Source organism: Odocoileus virginianus, chromosome 2 (assembly GCF_023699985.2).
Source record: "Odocoileus virginianus isolate 20LAN1187 ecotype Illinois chromosome 2, Ovbor_1.2, whole genome shotgun sequence".
In the NCBI taxonomy this organism is placed as follows: Eukaryota; Metazoa; Chordata; class Mammalia; order Artiodactyla; family Cervidae; genus Odocoileus; species Odocoileus virginianus.
In genome coordinates, this window is record NC_069675.1 from 57,294,102 (window position 1) to 57,306,181 (window position 12,080).

At 36.5% G+C, this 12,080-nt stretch overlaps 1 protein-coding gene across 3 annotated transcripts in view; it reads right to left on the reverse strand.

Annotated features, from left to right (window-relative positions):
• Positions 1 to 3,197: 3,197 nt before the first annotated feature.
• FAM161A (FAM161 centrosomal protein A) overlaps positions 3,198 to 12,080 on the reverse strand; it is a 29,170-nt gene continuing 20,287 nt past the window's right edge. For all 3 annotated transcript variants that reach the window (XM_020891633.2, XM_020891631.2, XM_020891632.2), the window contains 3 exons: positions 11,036 to 11,135; positions 4,211 to 4,365; positions 3,198 to 3,781 (listed from right to left, as the gene is read on the reverse strand). In XM_020891633.2, coding sequence (XP_020747292.2) covers positions 3,643 to 3,781; positions 4,211 to 4,365; positions 11,036 to 11,135 — 394 coding nt within the window. In that variant the 3' untranslated portion in view covers positions 3,198 to 3,642. The remainder of the gene's footprint in view (positions 3,782 to 4,210; positions 4,366 to 11,035; positions 11,136 to 12,080) is intronic.

Below are 12,080 nucleotides of genomic sequence, written 5' to 3' on the forward strand. Positions count from 1 at the left end.
TCATATAACAAAAGAGAAAGACTCAAAGAGGGAGAACGAACTTGTGGTTACCAGTAGGGAGAGGGACGGGGGAGGAGGAAGATAGGGAAAGAGTTGATTAAGAGACACAAACTATCAGGTATAAAATAAGCAACAGGGATATAGCGTACAACACAGGGAAATGTAGCCATTATTTTGTAATAATTTCAAATGGAGTATAATCCATAAAAATACTGAATCATTACACTGTATACTGAAATTAATAGTGTAAATCAACTATACATCAATTTATTAAGAAAATATAGTATGTGGTTCAAATATCAGCTCAGTTCAGAAGCTCAGTTGTGTCTGACTTTGCGACTCCATGAACCGCAGCTCACCAGGCCTCCCTGTCCATCATCAACTCCTGGAGTCTACCCAAACCCTTGTACATTGAGTCAGTGATGCCATCCAACCATCTCATCCTCTGTCATCCCCTTCTCCTCCTGCCCTCAATCTTTCCCAGTATCAGGGTCTTTTAAAGTGAGTCAGCTCTTAACATCAGGTGGCCAAAATATTGGAGTTTCAGCTTCAACATCAGTCCTTCCAATGAACACCCAGGACTGATCTCCTTTATGATGGGCTGGTTGCAGTCCAAGGAACTCTCAAGAGTCTTCTCCAACACCACAGTTCAAAAGCACCAATTCTTCAGTGCTCAGCTTTCTTTACAGTCCAACTCTCACATCCATACATGACTACTGGAAAAACAACAGCCTTGACTAGATGGACCTTTGTTGGCAAAGTAATGTCTGTGCTTTTTAATATGCTGTCTAGGTTGGTCATAACTTTCCTTCCAAGAGTAAGTGTCTTTTAATTTTATAGCTGCAATCACCATCTGCAGTGATTTTGGAGCCCAAAATAATAAAGTCAGGCACTGTTTCCCCATCTATTTGCCATGAAGTGATAGGACTGGATGCCATGATCTTAAGTTTTCTGAATGTTGAGCTTTAAGCCAACTTTTTCACTCTCCTCTTTCACTTTCATCAAGAGGCTCTTTAGTTCTTCTTAACTTTCTGCCATAAAGGTGGTATCATCTGCATATCTGAAGTTATTGATATTTCTCCTGGCAATCCTGATTCCAACTTGTGCTTCCTCCAGTCCAGTGTTTCTCATGATGTACTCTGCATATAAGTTAAATAAGCAGGGTGACAATATACTGCCTTGATGTACTCCTTTTCCTATTTGGAACATGTCTGTTGGTCCATGTCCAGTTCTAACTGTTGCTTCCTGACCTGCATACAGGTTTCTTAAGAGGCAGGTCAGGTGGTCTGGTATTCCCATCTCCTTCAGAATTTTCCACAGTTTATTGTGATCCACAAAGTCAAAGTCTTTGGCATAGTCAATACAGCAGAAATAGATGTTTTTCTGGAACTCTCTTGCTTTTTTGATGATCCAGCAGATGTTGGCAATTTGACCTCTGGTTCCTCTGCCTTTTCTAAAACCAGCTTGAACATCTGGAAATTCACTGTTCATGTATTGCTGAAGCCTGGCTTGGAGAATTTTGAGGATTACTTTACTAGCATGTGAGATCAATGCAATTGTGTGGTAGTTTGAGCATTCTTTGGCATTGCCTTTCTTTGGGATTACAATGAAAACTGACCTTTTGCCACTGCTGAGTTTTCCAAATTTGCTGACATATTGAGTGCAGCACTTTCACAAGATCATCTTTTAGGCTTTGTAATAGCTCAACTGGAATTCCATTACCCCCACTAGCTTTGTTCGTAGTGATTCTTCCTAAGGCCCACTTGACTTCACATTCCAGGCTATCTGGCTCTAGGTGAGTGTGAGTGATCACACCATCATGATTATCTGTGTCGCTTCAAATAAAATTTCTAACAAAATAATATCTAAATAATTTTGTAACTCATTTAAATAAAAGAATGTCTAGTTAAAGTTAAAAGTTTCTTGAGGACTCTTCTGTCCTCTGACACTATCACTTGAATACCCTAGCTTACAAAGAACTTTTCCGTATATTACGCCAGTCTTTCCCACAGCCACCCAAGATAGGTAAAGTGGAGAAAAGTGGAAGTTGCTCAGTCATGTCTGATTCTTTGAGACCCCAGAGACTATACAATTCCCGTTTTTAAAGAAAACTGAAGCTTGGTTCTGAAACCAAGTCCTAAACACTGCCCAAAAAACTGAGAAGAAATAGAATGTGGAGTAAATCCTTAGGAAACAAGTTACGTTTTAAGTGTTACAATTTGTGGATTGTGTTTTAACAGGTTCTCAATAAACTGAAAGGGAAATGTTTTCAATCTATGTGTACTCATTTTGAAGTAATTATAAGTAAAATTTAAAACTATATTCATCTATTTATTCAAGCCTTTATTAAGTATCTACTATATCAACAATCCTGTGCAAAATACTCAAGGAACAGAAAGATGAATTTTTAAGCAGTGAGTGCCAACTCTCAAGGAGAGTTTTCAATCTAATGGTAATGAATTTAACACAAACTGTAGGAAAGGAATTAGGAGTAAGCATTTGCCCTTAATTGAGAAAAATCACCTCATTTTTGTAGGTGAAGGCATAAACTGCCAGTTGGTAAACAGTCCTATTATACACACCTTTATTAGTTCATCATCTTTAAAGGAGGTAGATCTTTCTCCTCTAAAAACATCTTACCCAATCACATCTTTATGACTGGTTTGAATTTTTAAAGTAAAAGTTTGCTCAAAGAGCAAAATAAGATTCATAAAATCAAATTGGCATTATGCACAGAAAGATAAGTATCTACAACAGTATGTAAAGGTTCAGTATTAAAGGGTTAAATTTGAATTACTTTGGAGACTTGTCCTGAATAAGTTATTATGTTCAACTTCATCATCTATAAAACAGGGGTGATATTTAATTCTAATTAAGATTATAACTCAGATGCTACAATTATTTCCACCTGTCATAATAAACAAAGTTAAAATCTAGTATAAAAATGTTTCTAATAATTTATGTTTCAAAAATAAACTGGAATGATAGTAGGTAAAAGAAACAGTGACGATGGTGTGGATAATTTAACAGTAACTCTTAGTGCATAAATGAATGTAAATGTGCAAGTTATCTATTTTTTCCTATGTCTTATTACTTTTTTAAAAATGGCTCAGATAAGAAACTTAAAATACCTAGTAAAATAACTTTGAGGATTCATTTTGTGAGACGTATTGAAGAGAAAAAGAACGAGCAAATAGTACAATTTAAAAATATTTATTTTTCAATTCATGCTTTCCAGAACACTTTTTCCAAACAAATCACCAAAGGCCAATATGTCTGTCTACTCTCAATGTTAAGCAATTTTTCTACCCAAAATAATGAAGTGATGTATACTTTTATATCTAATTAGTTTGTGACAGCTGTGATTCTCAAACATTTTTAAAAAACAGAAGATCAAAGTTGCAAACAGACCATATATAGTGATTTTAAAAACTGGAGGGCAAAACCTGACTTTAAACAATCAAATGACCCATTAGCTGGATTTGACCTTTTCAGGCCAAATGAGGACTTCGCTCAAGAGTCCTGCACATAACAGATGGGTCCTCATAGATGTCCTTAACACCACAAGCACAGCTTCTGATGCCCAATGCTGCCAACCAACAGCAGGGGCACAGAAAGGCGACCCTGCCAACTGACTCAGTTTTATTCTTCAACACATTTCTCTTCTCCATTCTCTTCATTGACTTCATCTGTTTCCTTGCAAGAATCTTGGCTGTTGGTATCAGTAAGATAATTTTCTTCCCCATTCTCTCTTTCTTCTATTTTTTCTTCTTCATTAAAGCTAGAGGAAGAAATTTATCAATCTTTCAAAGGAAAAATGATTTGGTTTAAAGGTAAACAAACCCTCTGCAATGTATGCCATCCTGCAGCCAGTTTTCCTCAAGTGTACAAGCTCCAATTTATGAAGAAAAGTCTATACAAGTACCAGTTGGGAAAATAAAGATTGACTCTTCAAACTTTATTTGAAAGCATCTTATTGTTTTCATTATCTATGTCAGAAATTTACATTATTTGACTTTAAAAAAATATTTCATCACCATGTAATATTTTGAAGTGTCAAACATGTTAAAATGTCAGTATGTTTTATATAGTTCACATGTGTTCCATTAGATAAAACACCTTTTAAAATCTTATAGAACAGATTTTTATGCTTTCCTGCAAGTAAGAATTTTTTCAAAGGTTAACCATTCAGACATCTTATATATGTTACCTTTCTTTATCTTCTGTGAAATTTTTCATCTCTTGATTGCTGAAGTACTCAAATATTTTTCCACTTTGGCCTTTCTTTGAAACAAACTCATCAGATATTCCTAGTGCTTTTAAAGTGTTAGAATAATGCTTTTCTGCTGCCATTCTTGCATTTTTCTATAGGAAAGACAAACCTTTTTAGAGAAGGACAAAAGACTTCAAGTTTCCATTAAAAATGTTAAAAGCTTCAGTGAAAATTAAATTCAATCATCACAGCTGGTTGAAAAATATGCATACCCTCTGACCAGCAATTTCACTCCTAGGTATGTGCCTAGAGAAACTAACCTACGTGCCCACAGAGACACACCCAAAATGCTCAGAACAGTACTGTTTGTAACAACCCCAAACTGGAAACAACCTAAATATCTATCAACAGTAGACGGATAAACAAATTCTGGTGCATTCATATAACAGACTAAAATGAAGCAGAAAATGAACTGGAGCTGTATGTTACAACATGGATGGACCTCACAAACACTGAACAAAAGCAGCATACCACAAAAGAGCACACATAGTATAAAAGACCCAAAAACAGGCAAAACTAAGCTATGCTGCTTAGGGATTGGTACATCGGTAGTAAAACCGTAAAGAAAAACAAGGAAATGCTTATCTCAAAAGTTAAAATGGTGGTTACCTCTAGGTGAGAGAGTTTTGATCTGGGCAGGGCACAGTGTTTCTGGGGTACTGGCAAAGCTCTAATGCTATATTTGTTAACATGGGTAATGGCCACAGGAGTTTTGAACTAAAATTATTCTTTACACTGTGCTGTTTCATGACTGTTCAAGGATAACTGAAAAAAAATCAGTAAGAAAATAAGATCATGTGATAGTTGTCAGAGGGTTCTTTATGTGCCTACTATAAATTTTGCTCTTTACAAGCCATGTCTCTAATCCACTGAAGAGTACAAAATCATCAGTGTTGTTATCTTTACTCTGTGGGGGAAGCAATGCATACAGCAGGAAAAACATGAATTTAGAACTGGGTTCAAATCTCCAGAATGTTACTTCCTGGCTTTGGGGCCTGTGGAAGTCGTGATGACCCTCTCATACCTAAAGCAAATCAATTATCACAGTTCCTGAGATCACAGGCTTTACAGAGACAAAAGATAACTGAGGTTCACATGAGTGCCTTGGCTCCTGATACCACAGGCTTTACAGATTCACAAGATGACTGAGGTTCACACGAGTGCCTTGACTTTAGTCCACTTTTACCTCCTATGAGTGGGTGTGAACTAGCACAGGGCCAAAAATCACTATCTGAACCTGGAACTAAAGGAAAGAGATGAGGAATGGCCCAGTCCCAATGCACCAATGGCATCCCATCCTGAAAAGAGTGTGGAAGAGCACTCGGTCTCACCCCAAAATTTAACACAGAAGAGGAAACCAAGATACTTGGTCCACCCTTCCTGAGGTTAAGTGGTTTGCTTAAAGTCACAGAATATACTGAGAGGGAAAAGCTAGTCTCCTAATCCTTTCCTGCATCTTCTTCACTGCTTCCTCTAAGTGGTAGTGGTCATTCAAGGTGGCCTGAAGCCTGACTTCAGTGAAGCAGTGTCAGATATTTTCCTAACCCAGGGATTCCAGTATAAGGAAGGACCCTGGAGTCTAGTGTTCCATTGGAGAAACCAAAATGGCAAAGGCTGATTACGATGGATAAAACTATCACTAGGGCATTTTCTGACACTCTAGAAAACTCAAAAAGAAGCACTAAAACTGCTACCAAAATGCACCCACTGTGAATGATGATTTTTAGTAAGTAAAAATGCAACCAGAGGCTATGAATACCAATAGACAAGCCTTGGGCAACTGAAAGGCATAGGAAAGTGACCTGAAAAGAATGCCCCCAAAGACTGTAAAGCAGGATAAAGAAACCCCAGGCCTAACTCAATGTGCTAAAAAGAATATATTCTGATTTAAGCAAACGAGGTATAAAAGATTTAAATGATACTAGTCAATGTTACTGCTCTTAAGCCTTCACCTGAATTTGATCTAACGCTTTAATGTTTGGTTTGAAAGTGAAAGTCGCTCAGTCATGTCTGACTCTTTGCGACCCCATGGACTATATAGCCCATGGAATTCTCCAGGCCAGAATACTGGAGTGGGTAGCCGTTCCCTTCTCCAGGGGATCTTCGCAACCCAGGGATCAAACCCAAGTCTCTCGCAGTGCAGGCAGATTTTTTACCAGCTGAGCCACCAGGGAAGCCCCAATATTCGGTTTAAAATCTGATTTAACATAGTCAGTTAATAAATCCTGTGATTTTTAAGAAATAGGAAAACATGGTTTGTTCTGTCCTGGATCACAGGCTAACTCTGCTAGGGGGATAACTCAACAGCAGCATGACCATAATTAACACTTATAAATGGGAAATGCATACCATTGTAAGTGAATTTATTAATTAACAGCTAGCTGTTAATTAGCAGTAATAGTAACTGCAAGAAAAAAGTACCAATTTATGTTAACAAAACCAAAACAATGGTGAGTCACTGCCAGTCACTCTGCATATAGAACTTATTATCTTTTAATATTTCATATCAAGGTGAATAGTGTGTAACTGTTCTTTTTTAAAACAAGCATGTCCCCCTCAAATTTCACCATGCAAAAGAACTGTAAAGACTATGAAATAAAAGTGGTTAAAATAACTGAATGATTATTTTGTTTTTATATCTAAGATATTGCAAAAAAACAAATTATCTTTGTTTCTTCAGGCAATTTGTCTACAATCACTACTCTAGTTTGAAGAGGAAAAAAATACTTAGCTTTATAAGCCTAAGTTTACTTTATAGCAATTCTTTCCTTTATATAATAATTACTGACTACTTATTTTGTGACAAGCCCTCATGGGAGGTAGAGGTATATGGGGAGAGGACAGCATATGTGTTGGCTGAAGTTGGTTGAAGAAAATATCAGCTATGAAACTAACCTATGCTTTCAATATTTAACACTTCTTTACGGGTTTAATTTCACACACACCACTATTTTGCCACATTTTCTCTGGTGATTAGAAAGACTGGGAATTCACAGCATTGCAGAACTGCTTCTTACTGCTGAGACTCATCACTACTATGTCAGGGTAGTGCTCTAGGCCTGGTATAATCCCTGGGAGAAATAGTCCAGTTCAGGTTCAACAACTGTTTATGAACATGTCCTCTGTGCCGTATGCTGTCTTAGGAGCTAGCAACACAAAGATTTGACCAACACCTTTAAAAGTAACTAGCTGAAAGAGAAGGGAGAGCATTAAACAGATAATTTGCACACAATACATAGGAAAAAACACAGAAATGCACAAAGGGTAATAAAAGAACACAGAATAAATAGCATGCAACTCAACCTGGGGACACAGTGCAAGAAGTGATTTTACACTAAGCCTTGAAAGAGTCAGAGGAAAGATACGAAGAAGTTATATGGGTGTTGAGAAACAGCCTGAATAAAGATTTCAAGTTTGAGGGACTTCCCTGGTGGGTCCAGTGGCTAAGACTCTGCACTCCCAATGCGGGGGGCCCGGGCTCAAATCCTGGTCAGGGAACTAGATCCCACATGCTGCAACTTAAGAGTTTACATGCCGTAACTAAAGGGTTCGCACACCACAGCTAAAAAGATCCCACACACCACAACAAAGATCAAAGAGCCTGAGTGCTGCAACTAAGACCTGGCACAGCCAAATATATAAATAAATATTTAAAAAAGATTTCCAGTTTGAAACTAGTGGTGTGGTACAGTCTGCAAGTAAAGGGTGTACACAGAAGGGAGTGGAGGCATGCAGTGGTCAATGAACTAAAGAGGTCAACAGGAATCAGGTAAGAGAGGATTCGGTACACCATGTTAAGACTTGTGGACTTATCTTCTGGGGGGAAGCAGGACAGCTTAGTGCTAAGCACTTGGAAGCAGGCTGACTTGGGTTCCTAGTTCTATTATTTACTAACTATAGACCTTAAAAGTTATTTACTTTCTTTCAACTTCAGTTTCTTCCTCTGCAATACAAGAACACCCATCTTGCAGCACTGTTTGGAGAAGCCAATGTCAAGCTCCCTTGATACCATTTACTGAAAATGAGAACAAATGGCATCAGCGAAATGGATGATTGCCACTGTTACTGGGGTGAACACTGTGGCAAGGGAATGGGAATGGCAAAGAGAAGACAGAGCGAGTGGCTTTGCAAAGAACAAGGCAAGAAAACCAGTCAAACCATAATAACAACTCAGACGGAAAATAACAGTAGCTTCACCTAGCATTTCGCCATCAGGAATGGAGAAAGGCAGATCCAAAAGCTGTTTAGAAAGGAACTGCTCAGGTCTCAGGGACAGCTGAGAAAAAGTGGGGGGAAGAGTGGTTTCTAGCCATCTAAATTTCAGCCCAACAAAAACACGAACCCAGAGAGGCAGGTCTACTTTGTGTCAAGATGAATATAAGATGCCTGTGAGAAATCTGGGTAGGTACATCCAGATGAGTGGACATAAAACCTGCAGTAGAGAGCCGGAGAAAACTATGTGAGGCAAAAATCAATCACTTTACGCTGAGTAACGTAGAACAGCTTATGATCATTTTTCTCCCCTAAAGTTGAAACTGGGATGTGAGAAAAAAAATCCCTTAAAGTGAAAAGTGTTACACAAAATTATATCCAAATCAATAAACAGAGGGTTCCCATAACTTTGAGAGACTGTAATATGCCACAACGAATGTCCCTTGTCTTCAGTGAGACTCTGACAAGGACAGTCCTATAGGACACTCATCTGTCCCAGACACTTGCTGGCAGCAAGCTCCAAATGTAACAGCTTGAAATTCACAACACAGCACCTGTAATCTCTAGGGATTTTGTCTATTTTTAAATTACGTAGCCCATAGGAGCTTTTCCCTTATGGATACAAAAAAGATCACCTGAAATTGGCAAATTACTCTTAAGGGAAAGACTGTAAAACTGAGTATAAATCTAGTAAAATCATGATTCATTGTTCGTAGCACCAAGCTTTTTTTTCCCCGATAAAAAGGGAGTCCTTCTCACAGACACAGAAAACAAATTTATGGTTACCAAAGGGGAAAGGGAAGGGGGATAAATTAGGAGGTGGGATTAACAGATATACACTACTTTACATAAAACAGACAAATAACAAGGTCCTACTGTAAAGCACAGGGAACTATTTTAATGTCTTGTAATAAACTATAATGGAAAAGAATCTGAAAAAGAATATATATATGTGTGTACGTATACATATATGCAAAACAACTGAATCATTTTGCTGTACACCAGAAACTAATACAACATGGTAAATCAACTATACTTCAATTTTTAGAAAAAGGAAGTAATTTCACTAATTATAGCTAAAACTAAAAATTATAGACTCACTTAAAAAAAAACTGATCAACAAAACAAAAAGGCAACCTACTGAATTGGAGAAAATATTTGCAAATAATCTATTTGATAAGAGGTTAATATCCAAAATATATAAAAAACTCATGAAAGTCATTAGCAAAAAATAAAATTTTAAAATGGGCTAAAGATATGAAAAGACATTTTTCAAAGAGGATATTCAAATGGCTACAGGCATACGAAAAGGTGCTCACCATCACCATCATTAGGGAAATACAAATCAAAATCACAATGAGATACCACCTCACACGTTACAATGGCTGGTCTCAAAAAAACAAAACATAACAAATGCTGGTGAGGATGTAGAGAAAAAGGGAACCCTTGTGCACTGTTCATGGGAAAGTAAATTGGCACAGCCATTATGGAAAACAGTATGGAGTTTCCTCAAAAAATTAAAAATAGAACCACTACACAATCCAGCAATTCCACTCCTGGGTATTTATTAAAAGGAAATGAAATCATTATGTCAATTCACTGCAGCATTATTTACAATAGTCAAGACATGGAAAAAATCCAAATGACCATCAAAAGATGAATGGATAAAGAAAATGTGGTAGATATGGTATACTATTTGGCCACAAAAAAAGAAATCCTGCCATTTGTAACAATACAGATGGACCTTGAGGGCATAGAGCTAAGAGAAGTTAGTCACACAGAGAAGGACAAATACTATATGATCTCATTTATGTGTGGAATCCAAACACACACACAGAAACAAATTCATAGAAAAAGAGATCATATTTGTGATTATTGGAGGAATTGTACGCAGGTGTCAAAAGGTACAAACTTCCACTTATAAGATATGAAAGTACTGAAAGTATAATGTACAACATGATGATGACAGGTAACACTGCAGTGTGGAATATATGGAAGTTACTAAGTGAGTAAATCCTAAAACTTCTCATCACAAGGAAAACAATTAACAATGAGGTTGATAGGTGTTAACTAACTGTAATAATCATTTCCTAATATGTGAATGTCAAGTCATTATACTGTACATCTTAAACTTATACCTGCCAAATGTCAATTTTATCCAATAAAACCGGGAAAAAAACCGGCAGAAATAAATGATTCAGTTAGCCATTTTGTTTCATTTTTTAATTCTTCAAAGACTTCCAATTCAACCTCAATATTTGGCCAAGTTGGTACTAAAAAAAGACTAGCCATTAAAAACAGGTTATGAAACTATTATTTTGAAAATGAATGGATTAGTAGCATGTTCTTTATCAAGCTTACGAACCTCATCAAGATTCAGTGCTCAGATTTAAGCAAATTACTTACTGGACTGATGTGGTGAAGCTGTCACAGAAATAATGTCTCAGTAAATTACATAACACATAAAAAAATGGATTATGAAAATTAGGAGCTAGAGATGTTAAAAAAAAAAAAGGCTGACAATAGCTCTCAAATTCCAACAAACACAACCTGAGCAACTCTTTCAAATAGCAGCGGCCTGTTTTTTAATTTTTCTTCTCTTTCTTCTAGTTCTCGTCGGTATTCTCTCATCCTTTCCTTTTCACTCTTTCTAAAATCAAATAAAAGGAATGGAATTTTTAAAAGAAACAAGAACTTGCACATACAACATTTAGCTTAGATGACAAATCAGAAATTAAATCATGAGCACAGTTTATCACAATTTCTTTTCTAGACTGGTAAATTTTTAAGGGATGCAGAATACAAATTCTAGGTTTTGAGAGCACACATTTTACATTTCGGGGACAGTCTGGGTATGCTGAGATTCCTGAAATCTTCAAGACAAGAATAGATTAAGGGGTTTCAAACTGGCCTCGGGAGATTAATCGATGCCCTCTCATCTCATTTATAAACCAAAAAAGTTTGGTCCAAATTATGTATCTTCTCTTTGAGGAATTTCTTCTGAAAATTAGATGGTGCTCTTCTTTTTTCCCTAGATGAGATCTCCTATAGGCTGGTGGCAGAGTTAATTAAATGGGAGTAGGGTAAGGGAGAAACAAGGAGTATGGAAATAACACATATAGAGAAAACCAAACAGGAACCAAAACACAAAAACTCACAGTAAGTATACTCACTGTTTGAACCAGATCCTACAATGAATTAAACTATGCTATTTTCTCTATGTAAAATACACTCATTCTACCAAGATCATGACTTCCTGGATTAGACAAAATAATTATACCACAAAATAATAATTATGCTTAAATATACACAATTTAGCATTATGGAAAATCCAGTTTACTTTCTAAAGATGAACAGTATATTTCTAGAGAATATTTTGCTCAAGTTCATCAAATCAAGCTCCTTCTATCAACAAGTTACACTGATACACATTATAAGGTATATACACATAATATACATTATAAAGGAATACAATACTTATTATATATAATAAACATATTTAAAGGAATAATCACAAAAGCAAATATAGATTTGGGGGTACTTATAAATCAGATTAACAGTTAATAAATCATATTACTTACCCAGCTTTGAGGGA